This window comes from Canis aureus, chromosome 37 (assembly GCF_053574225.1).
Source record: "Canis aureus isolate CA01 chromosome 37, VMU_Caureus_v.1.0, whole genome shotgun sequence".
Taxonomy (NCBI): domain Eukaryota; kingdom Metazoa; phylum Chordata; class Mammalia; order Carnivora; family Canidae; genus Canis; species Canis aureus.
The window spans coordinates 3483498-3511375 of NC_135647.1; the positions used below are offsets into that span (position 1 = coordinate 3483498).

General features: G+C 37.3%; 1 protein-coding gene across 4 annotated transcripts in view; it reads left to right on the plus strand.

Moving 5' to 3' along the window:
- LOC144306848 (cytidine monophosphate-N-acetylneuraminic acid hydroxylase) overlaps positions 1-27878 on the plus strand; it is a 114087-nt gene that overhangs the window by 15161 nt on the left and 71048 nt on the right. The window contains exon 1 of one of the 4 annotated variants that reach the window (XM_077886464.1): positions 1143-1388. The exons of 2 other annotated variants lie outside the window; for them this stretch is intronic. In XM_077886464.1, coding sequence (XP_077742590.1) covers positions 1378-1388 — 11 coding nt within the window. In that variant the 5' untranslated portion in view covers positions 1143-1377. Of the gene's footprint in view, positions 1-1142; positions 1389-25697; positions 25828-27878 lie in introns of those variants that run through there. One more of the 4 variants, XM_077886462.1, reaches the window with a different exon arrangement.

A 27878-nucleotide genomic window follows, 5' to 3' on the forward strand; every position in this document is an offset into this window, starting at 1 on the left:
CTTCTACCACCCCTAGTTCGTTTCCCAGAGTTAGCAGTCTTTACGTTCTGTCTCCCTTTCTGATATTTCCCACACATTTCTTCTCCCTTCCCTTATATTCCCTTTCACTATTATTTATATTCCCCAAATGAATGAGAACATATAATGTTTGTCCTTCTCCGACTGACTTACTTCACTCAGCATAATACCCTCCAGTTCCATCCACGTTGAAGCAAATGGTGGGAAGGTGAATGTTTTTAAAACTGGTGGGCAGACCAACTCTCTGATAGTCCTTTATTATTTATATTGTACTGGTTTATTTATTTTTAAAAGATTTTATTTATTTATTCATGGGAGACACACAAAGAGAGAGAGAGAGAGAGAGAGGCAGAGACACAGGCAGAGGGAGAAGCAGGCTTCCTGTAAGAAGCCCTATGTGGGACTTGGTCCCGGATTCCGGGATCACGCCCTGAGCTGAAGGCAGATGCTCAACCACTCAGCCACCCAGGCGTCCCATATTGTACCTGTTTAAAGAACCATGGAAGACCTACTTGCAAGAGCTAGAATAGTGACCAGCCAAGAGACAGAGGATTTGTCAAACAGGGGGAAATAAACCGTAAAGGGCATCCCAGACTTGCCAGGAGATCTGGATTTTGATCTAACTGAACCGACACTGTTGTGGGCTCCAGGAGCTTGGAAGACAGAAGCACAGTCAGGAGCGTAGGAGTCAGGGAGGAACAGGTGCCAGAACTACACTCTACACCATGATGGAAAACAGTTTACAGGTAGCCTTTCTTCTCGAATAAAGGTGTTATTCTTACTGCATGGAAACAAAACAGTATATGTATGTGTATGTGACCGGCTGATTTAGTTTCAGGATAGTACAGATGCTCGAGAGTTTATTAATAATTCCTCCTTGATGCTTTCTCTTCTCTCACCCCATTCATGTGCCAGTGCACATACCTCCCCCACATCCCCATACCCAGCCACCCCACACAACCCCCACCACACATCCCCACACCCAGCCACCCCCCCTCCACCCTTCCCTCTGCCCACACACACCTCCTTATACTCTGTGCTGGCAGAGAATTAGAAGTTTACCTAAACTCACCGTCACTTGCTAGGCTCTAAGGGGTGGAGCTATGTGGATAAAGGTTGGCTAATAACTGAAATTCTCACCAGGTTTTCAGTAGCCTCACTTAACTGCTGTGCTCTCATAATTGCTTTTGAAAAGGTTTTCTGGCTTCAAAGAAATCAAATCAAATTTACCAAGCGAATTGAAATCTCCAGGCTGCCGTCCTTCTAGAAGCTCTAAACACTTAAAAGAAGGTTTCAGTTTCCTTCTGTTTATATTTTCTTAAGAGCTGTTTTGTGCAGTTTGGCCTCTTCTTTCCTGGAATGGAACAAAGGTATTGTTTTAAAGTTTTTTCCCTATAAAATTTGGGATTGATATTTTTGGTAGCTTGTGTTCATTACTTCTGATGAAAAGATTCAAGAACTGAAAGCTGTTGGTGGAGGATGGGATAGAGTTGATGATATGAAGATGATTTGGGAATATATACAGTATGTGACATCTTTGGAGCATCTGACTCATGACTCAGCCAGTTATTGGGGTTTGGGGTTCCTCCGCACCCTGCTTGTCCTGATGGTCTACATGCCACAGCCCTCTCTTTTCTCCCCTCTGTCCACTTCACCCAGCCCTTCACTGGTGGCATCTCCTTTTCTGCAGATTTCCACTATTTTTGTCTCTGGCTTCCAGCAGATCTTCTTGTTTTGGGAATTTGCTTCTGTCAGTACATTGCCTCCTGCTTTGCTTAGGGCTTGGAAAGCTTTAGGACCACGAGAAATAGTAAAGGGTTAGGGCTGAAAGGGCCTGAGGGGTTCAAGCCCTGGACGGTTTGGAGTTAAGGGGTGTTCTAGAGTCCAAGGTACTCAGAATTCATGGTGCAGAGTGCAGTCAGCCTGAAAGTTCCTTGGAGTAAAATGCCGACTCCTTTAGGAGAGGAATAAGGTTTTGTGGGCTGCGTTGGGCTTAATCTCTGTTTGCAACCTGTTTCTGTGGTAGAAATGTCAGTTGCAGTACAAATAAATTTTTAGACTGCTGCCTAGTCATGTAGGGGATACTGTCTGTAGGATATTATATTTTAAAATGTCCGTGTACTATTTAGGTACATGCTAGTTCTTGAGTAAACATGAAGCTATTCTAAAGATATTCTAGGAATGGTTGCATATTTGAATTCTAGGTCCATAAACAAGGTTTTGTGAGAATTGCCATTGTCACCCATTAAATGCAATGTTCATTTCTTTTTTCAACAAATACTCATCGGAATCCTTATGTGTGTAAGCCCTTGGAGGTGCAGTGGTGAACTTAAACACACACACATTTCCTTCCTTGTGTGGCTTTCAGGTTTTTTTTTTTTTAGCGGAAACAGATAATTAACCAATCTCATAATTCAAGGTTAGACTAAAAGCTTAATGAGTCCTATAAAAGAAAAGTACATGGTCCTATGAGACTGTATAATAGCAGGATTTGACCTTCTCTGGGGAGTTGGGGAAGGCTTCCCAGTAGGCATGATGATTGAACTGAGATCTAAAGGGTAGAAGAGTTAAGTCTGTGAAGAAGGCGTCACAGCAGCATATTCTGGGTTTGGGGTTATTCTTTGAGGAAATGAAAAAGGACACGTGTTGTTAGGAGAAATAGCGTACATAAAGAGCTGGAGGAAGTGATTAGGGGTCACTGTGTGTCACCTCCCAGGCTGCGTTAAGTATTTTGCTCTTTTAGAAGCAATAGCAGAATATTGGTGCCTATTTGAGAGGAGGGAGAAGTATTGATAGGATGAGATGATCCTGAAATTTCCATCTGAAATGTTATTCTGGCCATAGTAGAAAGAACAAGTTAGAGAGTGAGAGCAGAGTGACCAGTTATGGGACTACGACAATGGTTCAGAAGGGAGAGAGGATGGTAGTTTGGATAAGGTAGAAGAGGAGGGTGGTTGTGAAGTACACCTACTGGGTAAAAAGGACTGACTTGATTTGAATATGGGATGGTGAGAGGAAGTGAGGTGTCAGCTAACAGGGGTCATGGTAGACGTATGGAGGTTTGGGGATGGATGAGATGGGCTGAGTTGAATTTTGGATGTGCTCAGTTTCAGATGTCTTTAAGACATCCTTGAAGGATATGCCCAACAGGCAGTTCACTGTACAGAAATGGTTTTGTGGCTCCAGTCTGCTCATATATGTGTTTGAGGCATTTGTGTTCTGGAACCATGGGGATGGATGAAATCTCTTAGGGAGAAACCGTGAAAAGATGTAAAACAGAGCCTTAAGGAACCAGAACATTGAATGACCAGGCAGAGGAAGGATGAGTCTACAGTGGAAACAGAAATGATAGCCAGAAATGTAGGACAAAATCTGATGAGCTGTTAGGTGTGCATAAATGGCAATCATGAGGAGTATGTCTGACTGTAAAGGAGAGGAGAGGGAGAACTACCTGGAGAGTATGTGGGGCTGAGACATATTTTTGTTTTGTTTTGTTTTGCAATGGGAGAGATTTGGAAAGTTTAAAAGTCCATTTAATGTTGTATGATTCTATGTACATCTGACGTGCAAAATGGCATCCAGGCAGGGTAGAAAACAAATCAGTGGTTTGCCAGAAGATAGGCACATTGAGGGTGCCATATAGAGGGCAGTCCTTGGGAGTTCCACCAAGCAAGGTCCTTGATGGTGATAGAAGAGTTATATATCTTGATTGTGTGGTTGCTACACAAGTCTATACATGGAATAAAATTTCACAGAAGCCGTACACACACACATATGCAAATGGGTACACGTATGAGCTTGTGACTTCGGGTTAAAGCTTGCACCCAGCAGTATTGCAACAATGTCAGTTTCCTGGTTTTGATATTGTAAACGGTCATGCAGTGGCAAGATGTCATGAGCAAGAGAGGTTAATTGAAGGATACAGAAGGCTTGTGATGATTTTTGCAAATTTCTGAGTCCATTTCAAAATCAATTTTATTTTTATTTCAAACTTTATTTCAAACTAAAAAGCTGTAAAGCATCGATGATAGAGAATGTGCAGTTTACAGTGGAAAGGTGTCCTGGAGGAATGTCTTTTTCCTCTTTTTCTTATGAAGTTTGTCCGTTAGGTGTCCTAATTATTATTTTCGCCATTATTACTCATGCATAAGACAGGAAGCACTTATCATTAAAATGCAACCTAAACCCGTTCCAGTTCTGGCCACTAGAAGACAATGCAGAGGTAATTTAGGGAACTTAAAGAGGAAAACATGTTGGTGGTCCACCTTATGCATTGCATTTGCATTTCCATGAAAATTTTAGGATCAGCTTGTCAGTTTCTAATTTTTGGTTAGGAGTTGCATTAAGCCTGTAGATCAATTTAGGGAGAATTTCTATCTTAACAATTTTAAGTTTTCTGATCCATGAACATGGGATGTCTCTATTTAGAATTTTTCTTCCCTTCAATGTTTTGTAGTTTCCAGTTTACGAGTCTTGCATTTCTTTTGAATTTATTCCTAAATGTTTTATTATTTTTGATGGTATTCTGAATGGGATTATTTTCATTATTTCTTTTTTGAATGGTTTATTGCCAGCATATAGAAACACAATTAATTTTTGTTGTTAATCTTACATCTGTACCTTTGGTAAACTTGTCCATTAACTCTGGAAAATTTTTAGTAAATCACTTAGGATTTTCTCTACATAAAATCATGTTGTCTGCATGTAATTTTACTTTTCCTTTCCAGTCTTTTTTTTTTTTATTTAAAAGAATAGTTTTATTGGCGTTCAATTTGCCAACATATAGAATGACACCCAGTGCTCATCCCATCAAGTGCCTACCTCAGTGCCTGTCACCCAGTCACCCCCATCCCCCGCCCACCTCCTCTTCCACCACCCCTAGTTCATTTCCCAGAGTTAGGAGTCTTTCATGTTCTGTCTCCCTTTCTGATATTTCCCACTCATTTTTTCTCCTTTCCCCTTTATTCCCTTTCACTATTTTTTATATTCCCCAAATGAATGAGACCATATAATGCCCTTTCCAGTCTTGATGGCTTGTATTTATTTATATTTTTCACTTAATTTGCCTGAGTAGAACCTCCAGTATAATGTTGAATAGAAGTGGCCAGAGAAGACATTCTTGTCTTGTTCCTGATCTTAGGGGAGAGCATCCAGTCTTTTATCATTAAGTATAATGTTAGCTGTGGATTTTTTAAAAGATTTTATTTATTTATTCATGAGAGACACACAGAGAGAGGCACAGACACAGGTAGAGGGAGAAGCAGTCTCCACACAGGGAGCCTGATGTGGGACTCATCCTGGGTCTCCAGGACTACACCCTGGGCTGAAGGCGGCGCTTAACCGCTGAGCCACCTGGGCTGCCCAGCTGTGGGTTTTTTATAGATCAGATTGAAGAAATTCCCATATGTTCTTAATTGTTTGTTTGTTTTTTTTTTAATTGCGAAGAGATGTTGGATTTTTGTCAAATGTTCTTTCTGTATGTTTTGAGATGATCATGTGGTTTTTAATCTCTTTATCAATATGGTATATTATTAATTGACTTTTAGTATTAAATTAATCTTATACTCCTATGACAAATCCAAGTTGGTCTGGAAGGATTGATATTAATTTTTCTCTAAATGTTCAGTAGAATTCATCAGTGAAGCCATCTGGAACTGAGATTTTCTTGTGAAAATATTAATTTTAATTACCAATTCGATTTCTTAGCCTGTCATAGGCTTATTCAGATTTTTTATTTCTTCATGAGACAGTTTTGGCAATTCATGTTCCTTCAGTAATTTTTCCACTTCACTTCTATTATCTTATTTGTTGACATATAGTTGTTTAAAATATTAGCTTACAGACCTTTTTTTTAATAAAATAATTTTTATTGGTGTTCAATTTACCAACATACAGAATAACACCCAGTGCTCATCCCGTCAAGTGTCCCCCCTTAGTGCCTGTTACCCACTCACCCCCACCCCCGGCCCTCCTCCCCTTCCACCACCCCCAGTTCGTTTCCCAGAGTTAAGAGTCTTTATGTTCTGTCTCCCTTTCTGATATTTCCCACACATTTCTTCTCCCTTCCCCTATATTCCCTTTCACTATCATTTATATTCCCCTAATGAATGAGAACATATAATGTTTGTCCTTCTCCAATTGGCTTACTTCACTCAGCATAATACCCTCCAGTTCCATCCACGTCCAAGCAAAGGGTGGGTATTTGTCATTTCTAATGGCTGAGTAATATTCCATTGTATACATAAACCACATCTTCTTTATCCATTCATCTGTCGATGGACACCGAGGCTCCTTCCACAGTTTGGCTATTGTGGACATTGCTGCTAGAAACATCGGGGTGCAGGTGTCCCGGCGTTTCATTGCATCTGAATCTTTGGGGTAAATCCCCAGCAGTGCAATTGCTGGGTCGTAGGGCAGGTATATTTTTAACTCTTTGAGGAACCTCCACACAGTTTTCCAGAGTGGCTGCACCAGTTCACATTCCCACCAACAGTGTAAGAGGGTTCCCTTTTCTCCGCATCCTCTCCAACATTTGTTGTTTCCTGCCTTGTTAATGTTCCCCATTCTCACTGGTGTGAGGTGGTATCTCATCGTGGTTTTGATTTGTATTTCCCTGATGGCAAGTGATGCAGAGCATTTTCTCTATGTCTTCCTCTGTGAGAGTTCTCTTCATGTCTTTTGCCCATTTCATGATTGGATTGCTTGTGTCTACGGCCATACCACCCTGAACGCGCCCGATCTCGTCTGATCTCGGAAGCTAAGCAGGGTCGGGCCTGGTTAGTACTTGGATGGCAGACCTTTTTTTTTTTTTTAAGATTTGTTTATTTGTTTTTAGAGAGAGGGAAGGGGCAGAACGAGAGGAAGAGAGAGAATCTCAAGCAGACTTCCCACTGAATGCAGAGCTGGACATGGGACTTGATCTTATGACCCTGAGATCATGACCTGAGCTGAAATCAAGAGTCAGATGCTCAATTGACTGAGCTACCCAGGGGCCGCTAACTTATAGTCCTTTTAATATTTGTAGGATTGATGATAGTGTCTACTTTTACATTCCTGGTTTTCCTTTTTTTTTTTTTAATGATTTTATTTATTTATTCATAGAGACACAGAGAGAGAGAGAGAGGCAGAGGCACAGGCAGAGGGAGAAGCAAGCTCCATGCAGGGAGCCTGATGTGGGACTCGATCCAGGGTCCCCAAGATCAAACCCCGGGCTGCAGGCGGCGCTAAACCGCTGCACCACCGGGGCTGCCCATTCCTGGTTTTCCTAATACATGTTTTCTCTTTTTCTCTTGATCAGACTCCCCAGAGGTTTGTTAATTTGCTGTTCTTCTCAAAGAACCATCTTTTGTTTTCATTGATTTCTCTAGTGTTTTTGTGTTCTGCTTCATTGATTGCTACCATAATTGTTATTATTTTCTCTCTTCTCCTTGCCTTGGGTTTAGCGTTCCTTTTCCTAGATTGAAAATTGAAGGTTTTGATTATCGATTTAAGATTTCCTCTTTTCTAATGCAGCCATTTAAAGCAATAACTTTCCCTTTCTATTTTGCTTTAGCTACATAGCATGATATGTGTTTCTTTCTGATTATAATTCTCTCCCCATCAAAGATATGTACTACTCTTGCTTTAATAGCATTTTTCTCATTTTCCTAAATATACATTAGTTGCCTTTTTGGGAAAATTATTTGAATGAAATTACATTGAATATTTGTGTAAAAGTGTGTGTGTGTGTGTGTGTGTAACCTGTCCCTTCACATTGGTGTATATTTTTACAACTAGTCTTAATTGGTTCATGTACACTTTGTCTCATATTCCATGGCATGGTATTCCACCATTATAATTTATTTACATAATATATAAATATTTAATTTATCATGTTATTATTGACAAACATTTGTATTGTTTCCAACTTGAAGCTAATATGAATAATGGTGTGATATACATCCTTGTATATGTAACTTGGAGAACATATGCACAGTTCTCTAGTGTTGAGACTTAGTTAAAAGTGGGACTGCTAAATTATGATGTAAGGGTATTTTCTATTTTATTAGAGAATGCCACACTATTTTCCATTGTGATTGAACCATTAGTGATATATGAGAGTTTCCATTACTCCCTGTAAACACTTGGTATTTTCAGTTGTTTTAATTTTAGTCTTCTGGTGAGTGTAGTGGTATGTTAGTGTGGTTTTAATTTTCATTTCCGCAATTACTAGGTTGAGCCCTCTTTTTATGTTTGAATATTCTCTTGTGAAGTGCTTGTCCATTTATCTTGTATTTGTAGTCTTATTATTGATTTGTAGAAGTTCTTATATATTCTGCATAGAAGGCTTTTGTTATATGGGTATTGCGTATATACCATTTGGGAATTTGTCTTTTCATTCTCTTATCAGTGCCTTTGGATGAGCATGTTATTCTTTTCAGGTAGTCTGACATAACAATAATGTTCTTTTTGGGTGGTGATTTTTGGTGTTTTGTTGGGAAAAAAGTCCACCCTACGCCAAGATTACAAAGATATTTTCCTATATTATCTTTCAAAAACTTTATTATTTGCCTTTTTTCCCTAAGATTTTATTTTTAAGTAATCTCTACACCCAACATAGGGCTTGAGCTCACAACCTCAAGATCAAGAGTCACATGCTGTACTGACTGAGCCAGCCAGGTACCCTTCCTTTTTTTTAAAGTCACATTTATGCAATGATTGGACTGTTACACTTAGCAAGCAACAACATGTGTCAAAAGAAAAAAATCTGGGATGCCTTGGTGTCTCATTGGTTGAGTGTCTACCTTTGGCTCAGGATGTGATCCTAGATTCTGGGGTCAAGTCCCATATCAGGTTCTCTGCGGGGAGCCTGCTTCTCCCTCTGCCTGTGTCTCTGACTCTCTGTGTCTCGAATGAATGAATGAATGAATGAATGAATCTCTAAAAGAAAATAGAAAAAATCTACATTAAAAGCTTTTGTTGGAATATTTTACTGTTTCCACAGAACAGAAACTAAAATAACCTATTCTATAACTTGTCACAGATACAGTTCTTGAGGTTTTTGCCCTTACCCATGAGTAGTGTAAAATTTTTTAAGTTTTTAATTTCCAGTTAGTTACCATACAGTGTAATATTAGTTTCAGGTGTATAGTTTAGGGACTCAACATTTCCATTCAACACCAGTACTCAACAGAAGTGCACTCCTTCATCCCCATCACCTGTTTCCCCTATCCCCCTCTTCCCACCTCCCCTCTGGTGACCATCAGTGTGTTCTCTGTACTGTTTCTGGGTTTGTCTCTCTCCCTTTTTTACTCTATGCCTATTTGTTTTGTTTCTTAAATTCCACACATGAGTGAAATCTTATGGTATTGGTATTTCTCTGACTAATTTATTTCATTTAGCTCAACAATGTGGATGGAGCTAATCCATGTCTTTGTAGCCACTGGGCCCTGCCACCACTGTGCTTGGCTTCTAAGTTCACGAACCTATAGCTTCCCTGGCACCTCTCAAGCTTCTGCTAAGCTTTGTTTCCTCTTGAACAATATGGAATAAAGTTGTTAATCTAAACAAAAACAAAGTAAGACTCAAGGCGACAATCCATTGGCAAGTTTTGTTTCCCACAAATTTTACTGACCTGAATACTACTATCCACAATTTTACTGTTATTTATATTGTAAATGTATTTAGAGTGCAGTATATTTATATGCACTATAAATATGTACAATATAAATATGTTGCACTGCTCAGCTAGGTTAGGGTTACTGGGTTCATTATCAATTACAAAAATTAACTCAGAACATAAAAAGGTATTTACTTACATTGTTAGCCTTTTAAATATAGATCTTTAATCTGCCTGGAACTGATTTTTGTCGATGTTCTAGGCAGGAGGCCAATTAATTTTTTCAATATGGACTCCAGGTTATCCCAGCAACACATATGGAAATGTTTATCCTTCCCCTACTGATTTACAGTGTCACTTTTCAAGTGTTACTGTGTATGTGTGCTTGTTTCCAGCCCTCTTTCACTGATGTATTTTATTTATCCTTGAGATAGTGATATCACACTATCTTAATAATTATAACTTTGCAATAAATCAAGATATTTGGTAGGACAAGTCTTCCCTTATCTTATTCTTCTTCAAGAATGATTTATCTCTTCTTTGGTCTTTTGTATTTCCAAATAAATTTTAGAATAAGTTTTTATGATGTAAATAAAAATAAAAGTTTTTATGATGAAAAAACTTTCTGGGAATTTGGTTTGGATTATATTATGTCTATGAATTAATTTGGAGTGAATTGACATCTTTATGATAATTGAGCTTCCAATCAGTGAACAAAATAAAACTCTCCACTTACAGATCTACTTAATGTCTCTCAATAGAATTTTATAATTTTCTCCATAGATTTCATCACATCTTTTGTTAGATTTATTCCTAGATACTTTGTTTTATGCAATTGTAAGTTTTATCTTTAAATTTTTTTCTTTTTTTCCTTGCTGCTCTGAGAATAAATTGACTTTTATTTTATTTTAAAAAATATTTTATTTATTTATTCCGGGGGTGGGGAGAGAGAGAGACAAAGAGAGAAGCAGGCTCCATGCAGGGAGCCTGACGTGGGACTCGATCCGAGGCCTCCAGAATCACGCCCTAGGCTGAAGGCGGTGCTAAACCGCTAAGCCACCAGGGCTGCCCTAAACTGACTTTTATTTATTTATTTATTTATTTATTTATTTATTTATGATAGGCAGAGAGAGAGAGAGGAAGAGGCAGAGACACAGGAGGAGGGAGAAGCAGGCTCCACGCCGGGAGCCGGATGCGGGACTCGATCCCGGGTCTCCAGGATCGCACCCTGGGCCAAAGGCAGGCGCCAAACCGCTGAGCCACCCAGGGATCCCCTAAATTGACTTTTAAAATGATTATATATCCAGAGACTCTGCTTAATTCTCATAGATTCTTATAATTTATCTGGGTGTTCTTTTGAATGTTTTATGTATGCAATCTATCTTTAAATCATGAAAACTTTTTCTTTTTTTCCGACTACTATATTTTTATCTTTTTTCCTTTTTTAAAAAAGATTTTTTTTTAATTTATTTATTTGAGAGAGAGAGAGAGAGCATGAGGAAGAGAGAGGAATAGAGGGAGAGAGAGGGAGACTTACCACTGAGCAGGGAGCCCGATGCAATGCGGGGCTTGGCTTGATCCCACGACTTCCGGATCATGACCTGAGCAGAAGGCAGACACTTAACTGACTGAGCCACCCAGGCGCCCCTTTTGTCTCTTTTTCTTGCCTCAATGTCCTGGGATGGTCTAGTACAATGTTGAATAAAAGTGGTAATTGGAGGCATCCTTGTCTTATTTACAGTATCAAAGGAAAGTATTCAGTGTTTCATCATTGTGAATATTTGCTGTAGGTTTTGTTTTGGTTTGTTTTGGTTGGTTTGGTTTACAGATGTTTTTTCTCAAATAAGGAATTTCCCTATTTTACCATGAGTTTTTGTCATGAATGGATAAAATTTTCTTAAACTGTTGTGTCTATTGAGATGATTATATGATTTTTTTTCTCATTGGCTCTGTTTTGTGGGCAGGTCTCTTAATTTTTTTAATATGAAATTAATCCTGCATTTCTGGAATGAAGCCTAGTTGGTTACAATGCTTTATCTTTTTTGGATATTGCTGATCTGGGTTTGTGCATATTTTTATTAGAACTATGCATCCATGTTCATGAGTAAAATTGGCTTGTAAAAATTTTTTCTCATACTGTCTCAAAGATTAAAGTAGCCTTGAGGTGCCTGACTGGCTGATTCAATAAAATATACAATTCTTGATTTTGGAGTTGTGAGCTCAAGCCCCATGTTGGGTGTGGAGATTACCTTACTATATTTCTAATGTCTGTATAATTTTCATTCCTAATATTGACATTTGTATTTTTCCCTTAGTTTTCTTAACAATTACATTAGAAATTTCTCAATTTTATTAGTCTTATCAAAGACTAATCACTTGCCATCAGGGAAATACAAATCAAAACCACAATGAGATCCCACCTCACACCAGTGAGAATGGGGAACATTAACAAGGCAGGAAACAACAAATGTTGGAGAGGATGTGGACAAAAGGGAACCCTCTTGCGCTGTTGGTGGGAATGTGAACTGGTGCAGCCACTCTGGAAAACTGTGTGGAGGTTCTTCAAAGAATTAAAAATAGACCTGCCCTATGACCCAGCAATTGCACTGTTGGGGATTTATCCCAAAGATTCAGATGCAGTGAAACGCCGGGACACCTGCTCCCCGATGTTTCTAGCAGCAATGTCCACAATAGCCAAACTGTGGAAGGAGCCTCGGTGTCCATCGAAAGATGAATAGATAAAGAAGATGTGGTTTATGTATCCAATGGAATATTCCTCAGCCATTGGAAACAACAAATACCCACCATTTGCTTCAACGTGGATGGAACTGGAGGGTATTATGCTGAGTGAAGTAAGTTAATCGGAGAAGGACAAACAGTGTATGTTCTCATTCATTTGGGGAATATAAATAATAGTGAAAGGGAATATAAGGGAAGGGAGAAGAAATGTGTGGGAAATATCAGAAAGGGAGACAGAACATAAAGACTCCTAACTGTGGGAAATGAACTAGGGGTGGTGGAAGGGGAGGAGGGCGGGGGGTGGGGGTGAATGGGTGATGGGCACTGAGGGGGGCACTTGAGGGGATGAGCACTGGGTGTTATTCTGTATGTTGGCAAAGTGAACACCAATAAAAATAAATTTATTATAAAAAATAATACATGTAGAGTTTCTATTTTATTAATATTTGTTCTTGTATTCTTTCTACTTTCTTTGGATTATTTTATTGCTCTTTAATGTTCTTGAGTTGGATGCTTAGCTCATTATTTTTAGCATTTTTAAAATATTCATATCTAAGGCTAAATATTTCTCTCTAAGCACTGCTTACCTTCATACTACACATTTTGATATGTGAGTTCTCATAACATTCAATGTGAGATATTATTTAGTTTCCATTGTAATTTATTCTTGACCCAAACCTATAGATTGTATACATTCTTTTTTGATTTCTAACTTAATTACATTGGAGTCAGATAATATGTTCTTTATGATTTCAGTACCTTGAAACTTGGTAAAATTTGCTTTATGGCCAAGTATACATGGTCAAATTTTATAAATATTTTATGTGTTCTTAAAAAGAATGTGCATTCTGTGGGTGTTGGGCAGATGACTTTATAGATAGTTATGAATATACAGTGTAGTTTGTTATTTGCATGGTTCAAATCTTTGATGTTATTACTATTTTGTCTGTTATTGTCATTTATTGTTTTATCTTTACATTCTTGTAAAAAGGCTGTTACTTTTGTAAAAATACTCTCCTCATGGGTTTATGTTGATGATTGGTGAGATTCTGATAAAATAAGGCTTGGAAAACCATAAAGTTCTGTGTGAATGTAGGGTAGGTACACTCTAATAGACAAATGAAGGAACTTGTTTTTTTTAAGTTTATAAAATGATAATAGGAACACTGGCTCTGTATAATAGATTGAACTGAGACTCCCATTTTTTTAAATAATAAATTTATTTTTTATTGGTGTTCAATTTACCAACATACAGAATAACACCCAGTGCTCATCCCGTCAAATGCCCCCCTCAGTGCTCAGCACCCATTCACCCCCACCTCCCGCCCTCCTCCCCTTCCATCACCCCTAGTTCGTTTCCCAGAGAGACTCCCATTTTTACAGAAACTGTCAACTCTTGGCAATTTCATAACATTCAGCACAACACTTTGAAAACAAAAAGATGTCTTATACAATTGTCATAATAAAAATGGTACATTTTATATGTTTAGCTGATTACATGAGTATTTTATTCTGTTCCCAAAGCATCAGGCTTTAACAGCAGGAAGGAAGAAAAATATGGCTTATTGTGACCAGAAAGTGTGGTTTGCTTCCTTACAACATTCATCTTGGAACTCCGTCTCACAATTTCTACTTTCCTTCTCCCTCTCCCCACTTTCTATGTATGTCTTGTTTCTGTTTTCCTAGAATCCCTGTAAGTAGCTCACTCTTCTCTCTCTCTCTCTCTCTCTCTTTTTTTTAATTTAGATTAACAAAAGTTGCCTAGCAATGCTCTAAGTGCTTCTTTTAAAGATTGTGGTGAAATACATATAACATGAAATACACCATCATAACTTTTTAAGTGTATAGTGCAGTGGCATCAACAAATACGTTCACATTGTTGTGCACCCATCAATACCATCCATCTCCAAAACTTTTTCATCCTGCAAAACTGAAACTATACCACTAATCAATAACTCTCTATTCTCTCTCCCCCCCAGCCCTGGAAGCCACCATTCCTCTTTCTGTCTCTGAATTTAACTATTCTTGGTAATTCATATAAATGGCATCATGCAGCACTAAGTGCTCTTCTGCTGTTTCATGTAATCCTCCCAATAAGCCAGGGGAGAAGGATTATCCTTTACAAAATTGTTTGAATTAAAGTATAGTTGACACACAGTGCTTTTTTAAAAAGATTTTATTTATTTATTCATGATAGATACAGAGAGAGAGACAGAGACATACGCAGAAGGAGAAGCAGGCTTCCTGCAGGGAGCTGGATGCAGAACTTGATCCCAGAACCTGGGGATCACGATCTGAGCGGAAGGCAGATACTCAACCACTGAGCCACCCAGGCACCCTGACACACAATGTTAACACTAGTTTCAGGCATACAACATAGTGATTCATCATCTCTGTGTTTATGCTATGCTCACGGCACATTTGGCTTCCATCCGTGACTACTGCAATGCCATTGCCTATATTCCTGATGCTGTACCCGTTATTACTGTGACTTAACTCATCCATAATTGGAAGCGTGTCTCTCTCCTTCCATCTCACCCATTTTGCCCGTTGCCTTCCCAACCTCTTTCCTCTGGCAACCATCAGTTTGTTCTCTATATTTATGGGTTTGTTTTTGCTTTTATTTGTTTGTTGTGTTTTTAAGATACCAAGTGAAATCATATGGTGTTTGTCTTTCTTTGACTTATTTTACTTAGCATAATTCCTTCTAGGACTATCATGCTGTCACAAATGACAAGATCTTATTCTTTTTTATGGCTAAGTAATATTCCACTGTGTGTGTGTGTGTGTGTGTGTGTTTATCTATTTATCTATCAGTGGACACTTTGGTTACTTCCATATTGTCCCTATTGTAAATAATGCTGTAATAATCACAAGGGTGCATATATTTTGAAAAGTAGTGTTTTCATTTTCTTTGGATAAATACCCATTAGTAGAATTTCTGGATTGGATGGTACTGCTATTTTTAATTTCCTATTTTCCACAGTGGCTGCACCAATTTACATTTCCACCAACAGTGCATGAGTGTTCCTTTTTTTCATATCCTCCCCAACACTTGTTATTTCTTGCCTTTTTGACAGTAACCATTCTGACAGGTGTAAGGGGGTAGCTCACTGTGTTTTTTATTTGCATTTCCCTGATGATGGGTGATGTTGAGCATCTTTTCATGTGTCTGTTGGCCATCTGTGTACATCTTCTTCGGAAAAATTTCTCTTTAGGTTCTCTGCCCATTTTCAAATTAAACTGGGGTTTCTTTGGGTGTTGAGTTGTATAGTTCTTTAACTTATATACTTATAAGTATATAGGTTATATACTTAACATATATACTTATATGTATAAGTTCTTTACATATTTTGGATATATCATTTACAGATATGTTCCCCTATTCAATAGGTTTCATTTTGATTTGGTTAGTGGCTTCCTTTGCTGTACAAAAGCTTGTTTTGCAGTCCCAATAGCTTATTTTTGCCTTTGTTCTCTTGCCTGAGAAGACATATCTGGAAAAATGTTGCGAAGGCCAGTATCAAAGAGATTACTGCCTATGTTTTCTTCTAGGTCACTCTTCTATTTTGAAGTACTTTATTCTTTGCCTCATTTATCAGACCATATTTTTAAACATTGAATTTTATGTTTTTTTTTGGTTTTATTAAATAACTATTACAAATTTTAAAACAAAGTAACTTAATTTTTATTTTTTAATATACTTTATTGTTTGGAAAAGTTTTATATTTACAGAAAAATTGAGAGGCTAGTAAATAGTTTTCATATATAGTACACACAGTTTCTTTTTTTTTCTACACACAGTTTCTAATACTAACATTTACACTAGCATGATGTGTTTGTTATAATTAATGAACCAGTGTTGATACATTATTGATAACTAAAGTTCCTAGTTTATTTGTATCTCCTTAGTTTTACCTTTGTCCCAGGCTCACATCTAAGATACCACATTACATTTAATCATCATGTCTTCTTGGGCACCTCTTGACTAGCACAGTTTCTAAGGCTTTCCTTATTTTTGATGATCTTGGTAATTTCAAAAAATACTAATCAAATATTTTATAGGACATTTCTTTATTGGAATTTGTCTGATGTTTTTTTCTCAACATTAGGCTAAGGTTATGGGTTTTGGGGAAGAATACTAAAGGCAAAATGCCATTTCATTACATCACATCAAGGCTACATAGTCACATAATTTATCACTGTTGATATTGACCTTGAGCATCTGAATGAGGTAGTGTTTGTCACATTTCTCTACTCTTAAGTTACTCTCTCTTTCCCATGAAGTACTCTTTGAAAAATTACTATGTGTAGCCCACATCCATATAACTGTTTGTGGGTTTTGGTTTTGGTTTTATGGTTTTGGGTGTATACACGTGTTTGCACTTTCTTATTCTCTGGCCCTACAAGATGTGCTAGGTTCATCTTATGTATTTCCTTTCCTAGTCTGAGAAGCAACCATTTCTCTCTAAGGAGCCCTGGTTTTCTTTATTGGAGAATAATATTAGACACCAAGATCTGGCTGCCAAGTGTACTTGTTGCCCTGGGATACTGTTGCTTCTTGGCCCTCTTAGCTGACTGAGCCAGGACATAAATATGTGTATACTAATTAGTGTATACACACATATCATCCAGATTTTTCTATGTGTATCCATTAGTATCTACAGTAAGCTGAACATGAGTTCATACTGATGACTCCAATTCTATCCATTACCACCCAATCATTCTAGCTTCTTCTTTGTGCTTATCTGTAGATTCCTACTCTAACAGGGATAAACCCAGCCCTCTCTCTTGGCACTCACTTATTTAATTGTGCAATTGCACTATATATAGAGAGAAGCATCACAATTGGTTTTTTTTTTTTAGATTTTATGTATTTATTCATGAGAGACGGGGGGGGAGGCAGAGACACGGGCTGAGAGAGAAGCAAGCAGGCTCCATGCAGGGAGCCGGATGTGGGACTCCATCCCAGGTCTCCAGGATCACGCCTTGGGCTGAAGGCAGCGCTAACCGCTGAGCCACCCGGGCTGCCCTAAGCATCACAACTGTTAGCCCTCTCCCCTATGCAAAACAATATCGTCAACTAGAGTGTAACAGTTTTGTGCTGCTCCTTTTGCCTTTAGGCTTACAGACTGTTCATTTCCAAAAGTATTTGGCCAGTACCTTTCCCCCTCTCCCACTTGAGTTAGATTGTTACATTTCTAACAAATTCTCCTGTCAGTCTGCGTTCTTTCCTAGGATCCCTCCACCTTCTAGATGATTTTTAAAAAATTTGCCTGCATTGAGGGTCACTCTGTTCTATAGAGTTGTGTGGGTTTTGACAAATGTGTAATGTCATTCCACTGTTACAGTATCATATAGAATGATTTCACCACCCTAAAACTCTGCTGTGCTTCATCTATTTGATCCTCACCTCACTCCCTGAACCTCTGGGAATCACTGATCTTTTTACTATCTCTATAGTTTTGTCTTTTCCAGAATCCCATGTACTTAGAATCACATAGTATGTAGACTAATCAGACTGGATTACTCACTTAGTAATATGCATTTAAGGTTCAGCCATGTCTTTTTTTGGATTGATAGCTCTTTTTTCTTCACGTGGACTTTATATTTTAGAGAGGTTTTAGATTCATGGCAAAGTTGTGCAGAAAGTACACAGTTTCCATACATATCCTCGCCTCACACATACACAGCCTCCCTGCACCAGAGGGGCACTTTTGTTACAGTTGATGAACCTACATTGACACATCATTATCGCCCCAAATCTATAGTTTACATTAGTGTTCCTCTTGGGTGGTGTTGTGTCAGTTTGTGTAAATTCTGTGGGTTTGGATAAATATATAATGACATGTGTCTACCATTATATCATACAGAATAGTTTCATTCACTTCTGTGCTCTGTGTATTCATTTGTCCCTCACCCCTAAACCCTGGGAACCATAGTCTCTTTCGTTTTACCTTTTCCTAGAATGTCATATAGTTGGAATTATACCACATATAGGCATTTCATATTGTCTTTTTTTCATTTAGGAATATGCATTTTAAGTTTTCCCTATGTCCTTCTGTGGCTTGATAGCACATTTATTTCTAGCACTGAGTAATATTCCATTTCCTGGCTGGACCACAGTTTATTTGCCTAATCACCTGATGAAGCACATCTTGGTTTCTTCCATATTTTGACAGCAGTGAATAAAGCTTTATAAACATCCCTGTGCAGGATTTCGTGTGGACATAAGTTTCCAACTCATTTGGGTAAATGCCAAGGAGTATGATTTACTGGATTGTAAGAGTATGTTTAGTTGTTTTTGTTTTGTTTTCAAATTTTATTTATTTATTTATTTTAGAAAGAGAGTGCAAAAATGAGCGAGGGGTAGGGGGCAAAGGGAGAGGGAGAGAGAGAATCTCAAGCAGACTCCATGCTGAGCGTGAAGCCCAACGTGGGTCTCAATCTCACAACCCTGACTAAGATCATGACCTGAGCTAAAACCAAGAGTGGGATGGTTAAACCAACTGAGCCATCCAGACATGCTGAATGCGTTTAGTTTTGTAAGAAACCACCAGACTGTTTTCCAAAGTGCTGTACCATTTTGTATTCCAACCAGAAATGAATTAATATTCTTGTTGCTCCACATCCTCGCCAACATTTGATATTTTCAGTGTTCTGGGTTTGGGTCATTCTAATAGGTATGTAATGGTATCTCATTGTTATTTTAACTTGCATTTCCCTAATGACATTTGATGTTGAGTGTCTTTTCATATGATTATTTGCCTCCGATATGTTTTTTGTGAGGTGTTTCGTTAGATCTTTGGCCCATTTTTTGAGCCAATTGTATGTTTTCTTATTGTTGAGCTTTAAGAATTCTTTATATATTTTAGATGACAGTCTTCTATTGGATATATTTTTTGCAAATATTTTCTCCCAGTCTATAGCTTGTGTTCCCATTCTCTTGATGGCGTCTTTCACAGAATAGAAGTTTTTGCTTTTAATGAAGTGCAGCTTATCAATAATTCTTTCATGGATGAAGTCTTAAGTGCTATATCTAAAAAGTCATGACCCAAGGTCATCTAGATTTTCTATGTAAGCTCCTAGGAATTTTATAGTTTTGCATTTTGCATTTACATATCTGAGCCATTTCGAATTGATTTTTGCAAAAGTATATATATATGGTTTAGGTTTATTCTTTTGGATGTGGATGTCCATTTGTACCAGCACCATTTGTGGAATAGATTCTTTACTTCATTGCATGGCCTTTGCTCCTTTGTCAAAGATCAGTTGGCTATATTTGCGAAGGTCTATTTTTTGGCTGTCTACTCTGATTCCATTGACCTGTTTGTCTATTCTTTTGCAACTCTGTCTTGATTTATAGATTTGTAGCTTTAGAGTAAGTGTTGAAGTCTGGTAGTTTCAAACTTCTGACTTCATTCTTCTCCTTGAACATTTTATTGGTTATTCTGAGTCTTTTACTTCTTCATGTAAATTTTAGAATCAGTTTGTTGATATCCACAAAATAACTGAAAGTGTTTTGATTCTCTAGATCAAGCTGGGAAGAATTGACATCTTGACAATATTATCTTCCCATCTGTGAACAGGAAATCTTTCATTTATTTAGTTCTCTGTTTTTTTATCAGAGCTTTATAGTGTTTTTATATAGAGCTGATGTATATTTTGTTAGATTTATACCTGAGTATTTCAATTTTTTTAGGTTTTAATGTAAACAGTATTGTGTTTTTTATTTCAAACTCTCCTTGTTTATTGTTGATATATAGGGAAGTTATTGATTTTTGTATATTAACCTTGGATCTTGTAATCTTGCTGAAATTGCTTTAGTTTTAAGATTTTTCTTCTCGGGATCCCTGGGTGGCACAGCGGTTTGGCGCCTGCCTTTGGCCCGGGGCGCGATCCTGGAGACCCGGGATCGAATCCCACGTCGGGCTTCCTGCATGGAGCCTGCTTCTCCCTCTGCCTGTGTCTCTGCCTCTCTGTCTCTCTCTGTGTAACTATCATGAATAAATAAATAAAATCTTTAAAAAAAAAAGAGTTTTCTTCTCATTGTTGATTCTCAGATTTTCTCCATAGACAATCATGTCATCTACAAACAAAAGTGGTTTTATTTCTCCTTTCACAATCTATATATTTTTATTTCCTTTCCTTGTCTTATTGTCTTCACCAGGACTTCCAGCACAATGTTGAAAAGAAGTAGTAAAAAGGAACATTTTTGCTTTGTTTCTGATCTTAGTAGTAAAGCTTCTAGTTTCTCACCATTAAGTTTGGTGTGAGCTTTGCTTTTTTTCTGATGATGTTGTTTATCAAGTTGAAGAAGTTTCCCTCTACTCCTAGCTTGTTGAGTTTTTATCATGAAGGGTATCAGATTTTGTCAAATGCTTTTTCTTTCTTTTTTTTTTAAGAATGAATGAATGAATGGATGAATTTAGAGAGAATGTGAGCGAGCAGAAGCAGGGGAAGGGCAGAGAGAGAGAGAGAGAGAGAGAGATCATCTCGAGCAGACTCCACACTGAGTGTGGAGCCCGATGTGGGTCTCAATCCCAGGACCCTGAGATCAAGACGTAAGTGGAAATCAAGAGTGGGATGCTTAACCAACTGAGCCACCAAGGTGCCCCAAAGGCTTTTTATCTATATGTATTGATATGATCACGTGATTTTTCTTCTTTAGGTGGTTGACATGATGGATTTTTGAATGTTGAACCAGCTTTGCATTACCTGGAATAAATCCTACCTGTTTGTGATGTATAACTCTTTTTACATATTGTTGAATTCAATTTGCTATTATTTTACTAAGGATATTTGCATCTGTGTTCATTGGAGATACTGCTCCATAGTTTTCTTGGATGTCTTTGTCTAGTTTTGATATTAGTATAATTAATGATAGGCTCATAGAATGAATTAAGAAGTATTCTCTCTGCCTTTACATTCTGAGTGAAATTGTACGGAATTGGTATAATTCTTTCCTTATATGTTTTTGGTAGATTTCACCAGTAAACTCATCTGATCCTGATGCTTTTTTGTTTTGGAAGGTTATTTGTTATTGACTCAATCTGTTTAGGGACATCTACCTATTGAAATAGTTTCTTGTGTGAGTTTTGGCAGATTGTTTTTCAAGGGATTAGTCTGTTTCACCTAGCTTATCAAATTTGTGAGCATAGAATTGTTCTTAGTATTCATTTATTTTCATTTTATTGTCCATGGGATCTGTAGTGTTGTTCCTTTTGCAATTTCTGATATAAGTAATTTGTGTTTTGTCTCTTTTCTTAGTTAATTTGACTAGAAACTTACCAATTTGATTGATCCATTCAAAGAACCAGTGTTTGGTTTTGGTAATTTTTTAAAAAGATTCTCTTTTTTCCAATTTCATTGATTTCTGCTCTAATTTTTATAATTTCTTTTGTCTGCTTACTTAGGATTTAATTTGCACTTCTTTTTCTAGTTACCTGAGTTGGAAACTTATATTATTAATTTTGGTTATTTCTTTTCTCATATATGCATTCAACACCATAAATTTCTCCATAAACACCTTCACTGCATTTCACAAGTTTTGATAACTTGTATTTTCATTTTCATTTAGTTTAAAATATGAGAATTTTTTTTTTGAGATTTCTTCTTTGACACATGCATTGTTTTGAGCGTTGTTGTTTTATCATTGAGTGTTTGGTGATTTTCCAGCTATCTTTTTGTTACTGACTTCTGGTTTAATTCTCTTGTGCTCTTAGAGAATAAATTGTATGAATTCTATTCCTTTGGATTTATTAAGGTCTGTTATATGGCCCCAAATGTGGTCTATATTAGTGAATGTTCCATGAAAACTTGAAAAGAGTGTGTACTCTGCTGTTATTGGATGAAGCAGGCTATAGATGTCAGTTATATCTAGGTGGTTGATGGTGCTGTTGAGTTCAGCTATATCCTTATTGATTTTGTGCTGGCTAGATCTGTCCATTTCTGAGAGAGGGATTTTGAAGTCTCCAACTGTAAAAGTAAACTTAGATATTTCTCCTTTGCCATTCTATCAGTTTTTGCTTCTTGTATTTTGGTCCTCTGTTGCTAGGTACATACATATTAAGGATTATTATGTCTTCTTTCAATATTGACCCTTTATTATGTCATACCCTTCTTTGTTCCTTATAACTTTACCTGCCCTAAAGTCTGCTATATTATAAATTAACATAGCTACTCCTACTTTCTTTTTATTAGAGTTAGCATGATATATCTTTCTCCATTACTTTACTTTTAATGTATATGCATCTTTATACATCTTTATCAAACAAGCTTCCAGTTATGGAATGAGGAAGTCCCAGGAATAAAAGGTACAGCATAGGGAATATAGGGAGTGGTATTGTAATAGCTTTTTATGGTGACAGATGGTAGCTATACTTATGGTGAGCATATATAACATATAAACTTGTTGAATCACTATGTTGTATACTTGAAACAAATGTAACATTGTGTGTTAACTATACTCAAATTTTTTTAAAAAGTGTGTTTCTTGTAAACAGTCTATAGGTGGGTCCCCTTTTCATTGGTATATTTAGACCTTTGATGCTTAAAGTATTTATTGATATAGTTGAATTAGTAACTACCATATTTGTTCCTCTTTTCTATTCTTTGCTTTTGTTATTTGTTTCTATCTTTTTCTTCCACTTTTTTTCCCTTTTGTGGTCTTAATTGAGCTTTCTATATGATTCCATTTTCTCTCCTTTCTTAGCATGTCAATTATAGTATTCTAAAAACTTCTTTAATGGTTTCCCTAGAGCTGCAATATTTGTTTACAGATCATCCAAGTCCACTTTCAAATAACACTATAACACTTCACAAGTAGTAAAGATATCTTGCAATAACAAAGTATTTCTACTTCCTCCCTTCCCTTGTATCCTTGTCATTAATTTCAGTTATATATAAGCTAAAATGGCTGAATACATTGTTTCTATTACTATTTTGAACAAAATATTATCTGTTATATCAACTAAGAAAAAGATTTTATTTGACTTTGACTTACTCCTTTTTTATTTTTCCTTCACTTTTGAAGAATAATTTTGCAGGATAATACTGATTGGGGGGCCTTTTTCTTTCAACACTTTAAATATTTCACACTACTATTTTCTTGTTTGCACAATTTCCAAGAATTAGTATGTAATTCTCATCTTTGCTCCTCTATAGATAAGGGTTTTTTCCCTCCATCTTTCAAGATTTTTTCTTTATCTTTGATATTCTACAGTTTAAATGTCATATGCCTAGGTGTAGTTATTTTTTGGCATTTATCCTGCTTGGTGTTCTCTGAACTTCCTGGATCTATAGTTTGATGTCTAACATTAATTTGGGAGAAATTCTCATTTTTATTTCAAATATTTTTTCTGTTCCTTTCTCTCTTTATTCTCATCCTGGTATTCTGATTATATGTATGTTATACCTTTTGTAGTTTTCCCACAAGTCTTGGATATTCCATTTCATTTTTTCCAGTCTTTTTTCTTTACTTTTCAGTTTTAGAAGTTTCTACTGGCAAAGCTTCAAGCTCAGAGATTCTTTCCTTAGCCATGTCCAGGCTACTAGTGTGCTCATCAAAGGCATTCTTCACTTCTGTTACAGTGTTTTTAGTCTCTAGCATTTCTTTTGGATTATCTCTTACAATTTCTTCTATCTCTCTATTTACATTTCTCATCTATTCTTGCATGTTGTCTACTTTTTCTGTTAGAGCCCTTAGCATATATTTTTTTTTTGAGCCCTGAGCATTTTAGTAGTTTTTTTGTTTTGTTTTGTTTTTTGTTTTTTGTTTTTTCAATTCCTAGTCTGGTAACTACAACATTCTTGCCATATCTGAATCTCATTTTGACATTTACTCTCTCTCTCTCTTTAACCTCTGTTTTTGCCTTTTAGTAGGCCTTGTACTGCTTTGTTGAAAGCTGGATTGATGTAATGGGTAAGAAGAACCCAGTATTGTTCCTAGGGAGGTTTCTACTTGTGGATTTCTACTCCAGTAATTTGCCATTTTCTTATCTCTCCAGTTGTGGGTGTGGTCATTTGCCTCATGATCTCAATTCTCTGATGACTATAAGAAGACTTGTTGATTTTCATTTTATTCAGCTTTTTTCTTCTTACTAGGAGAAGAGCAACGGTTTCCAAGCTGCTTAGATGCTGGGCTGGAAACTGGAAATCTGAAGCTATTCGCTAATTTCTTTTTATCACTGCATGTTATTCCATTGTCTGGATGCACCACAGTTTATTCTATTCACTTATTGAAGGACATCATGGTTCCTTCCACATTTAGGCAATTATTAATAAAGCTGCTGTAAACATTTCTTTAAAATTTTTTTGTTTATTTATTTATTTAGAGAGAATGAATACATGTATAAATGTGGGGAGAGGCAGAAGGAGAGAAAATTCCAAGTACTCTCCAAACTGAAAGCAGAGCCGGTGCAGGGCTTTATCTCACAACCCTGAGATCATGACATGATCTGAAATCAAGAGTTGGACACCAAACCAGCTGAGCTACCCAGATGTCCTGCTATAAACGTTTCTATGCAGGTTTTTGCATGGGCATGTTTCCTTTTTAAAAAGATGTTATTTATTTATTCATGAGAGACACAGAGAGAGAGAGGCAGAGACATAGGCTTAGGGAGAAGCAGGCTCCCTGTGGGGAGCCTGATGTGGGACTTGATCCCAGGACCCCGGGATCATGTTCTGAGCAAAAGGCAGGCGTTCAACCACTGAGTGACCCAGGTGCCCCTGGACATGTTTTCAAATCAGTTTGGTAAATACCTTAGAGAGTGATTGCTGGATCATATGGTATGACTGTGTTTAGCTTTGTGAGAAACCGTAAAACTGAGTTCCAAAATGGCTGTATAATTTTTTCTTGTCACCAGAAGTGAATTAGAGTTCTTGTTGCTGTACATTCTCACCATCATTTAATATTGTCAGGCTTTTGGTTCTTAGCCATTCTAATAGGTCTGTAGTAGTATCTCATCTTTGTTTTAATTTTCAGTTCCAAACTAAAGATGATGTTGAATATCTTTTAATATGATTATTTGCCATCTGTGTATCTCCTTGGCTAATACTCACTTTTAACTTTTCCTTAATAACAACAACAACAATAACAACAACAACAACAAAAAACCTCTCCAAAAACTACATGTCCTCAGATATAAGTAAATAACTTCTGGGGTTAGGTTTGGATGCCTCTCTTTGAATTTTTTGTGTATCTATTCTTAGGTTTTTGGTTTGTGGTTACTATGAGGTTCCTATACAGCAACTTATGTATGTAGCAGTGTATTTTTAGCTTGTAGTCATTTAAGGTTTTTTTACGCTAAAGATTTTATCTATTTATTCATGAGAGACACACCAGAAAGAGGCAGAGACAGAGGCAGAAAGAGAAGCAGGCTCCCTCCTGGGAGCCTGATGTGGGACTCAATCCCAGGACCCAGGATCACGACCGGAGCCAAAGGCAAATGCTCAACCACTGAGCCACCCAGGTACCCCTGTATTCACTTAAGTTTCAACTCATTCTGAAAGCACTACATTTTTACTAACTCTCTCTACATTTTATATTTTTGACATCATATTTTATATTTTTATATTTTGTGTATCCTTTAATTATTGTAGATATAATTTATTTTACTACTTTTATCTTTAAAGCTTTATATTATTAGCTTTATTAGTGGTTGATCCACTACTTTTACCATATGTTTGTCTTTACTAGTGAGATTTTTTTTCTTTCATACATTTGATTATTTCTAATTATGGCCTTTTCTTTTCCACTTTAAAGGAGCTTCTTTAATATTTCCTGTAAATCTAGCTTCATGGTGATGAGCTCCTTTAGTTTTTGCTTGTCTGGGAAACTCTATCTCCCTTCAAGTCTCAATGATAACACTGCTGGTTAAAGTATTCTTGGTTATAAGCTTTTTTTCTTTTCAGTACTTTAAATATATATGCTACTCTCCTCTGGCCTGCAAAGTTTCTGCAGTTCCTGATACATAACTAATCTTCTTTTTTCTTGTTACCTTTGTGATTCCTTATCTTTAACCTTTGACATTATATATCCTGATGTGGATCTCTTCGCTTATCTTGTTCAGACTCGGTGCTTCTTGGGCCTGGATGTCTGTTCCTTCCCTGGGTTAGGGAAGTTTCCAACTATTATTTTTCAAATAAGTTTTCTGTAACTTTTTCTCTCTTTTCTTCTTCTGGAATCCCTATAATGTGAATGCTAGTGCACTTGATGTTGTCCCAAAGGTCCTTTAAACTGCCCCTCATTTTTTAAAGTTCCTTTTTTTTTTTTTGTATACTCTGCCTTCCAGATAACTGATCTATTTTTCCAGATAACTAATCTACTACTATCATCTAATCTGCTATTTATTCCCTCTAGTGTTTTCTTCATTTTTGTTCCAACTCTGATTGGTACTTTCTTATATTGTCTATTTTTTTATTTTGAAGTTCTCACTGTGTTCAACTATTCTTCTCCCAAATTTGGTAAGCATCTTTTTGACCATTACTTTAAATTCTTTATTAGATAGATTGCTTGTCTCCATTTTTAGTTCTTTCTGAGGTTTTGTCTTGTTCCTTTCTTTGGAGCATAATCTCTGTCTCCTTATTTTGCCCAACTCTTTGTGCTTATTTCTATGTACTAGTTCAGTTATGCCTCCCAGTCTTGAAAGAATGGCTTTATGTAGGAGTTGTCCTGTGGGGACCAGTAGCACAATCTCCTTTGACACCACAATCAGGTGCTTCAGTGGTGTCTCTGAGTGGGCTGCTCTCTCGTTATAGAGTTGTGACTTCCCTGGGTGTGCCTGTGGCTGGATGCAAGCCTGGCCAGGACCTCTGCAAGTATGCCAGTGGGCAGAGCTGTTTTCCAGCCCAGCTGGATGACAGGCCCAGGGAGGATTGCTGTGTGCGTGCTGGTGGTTGGGATCAATGTCCTATTGGTATGAGCCTTGCCAAGGTGCAGGGTTGTGTGGTGCCCCCAGCAGGGTGCACCTCCTTGTGTTGAGTCCAGAGGGAGGATTCCTAACTGGTACCCATGGGGCAGAATAAGAGCAAAAGCTGATGCTGCCAATGTGTTCAGTCCCCAGGGAGAGGCCCAGCTACCGCCTGCCTCTCTGGCGTGTACTCCAAGTTTACTAAGTGGGTCTCCTTCACCAGTGGTCTGTGCACTTCTAAATCTGGTATTTTTATGCTGGTTTCCAGGTCAAGTGAGTCTGTATGTGAGCCCTTTAAGAGTGAGTGCTGCTTTCCCTTCAGTATTGTAGTTGTCCTGGTCATATTGCCTATTGATTTTTTTTAAAGATTTTATTTATTTATTCATGAGACACACACACACACACACACACACACACACACACACACACAGACATAGGCAGAGGGAGAAGCAGGCTCCCTGCGGGGAGCTTGATGAGGGACTCCATCCCAGGACCCTGGGATCACCACCTGAACCAAAGGCAGAGGCTCAACCACTAAGCCACCCAGGTGTCCCACATTTTTTCCTTTTGCCTTAGATTCCAATATGATTTCTCAAAGAACTAGTAAACAA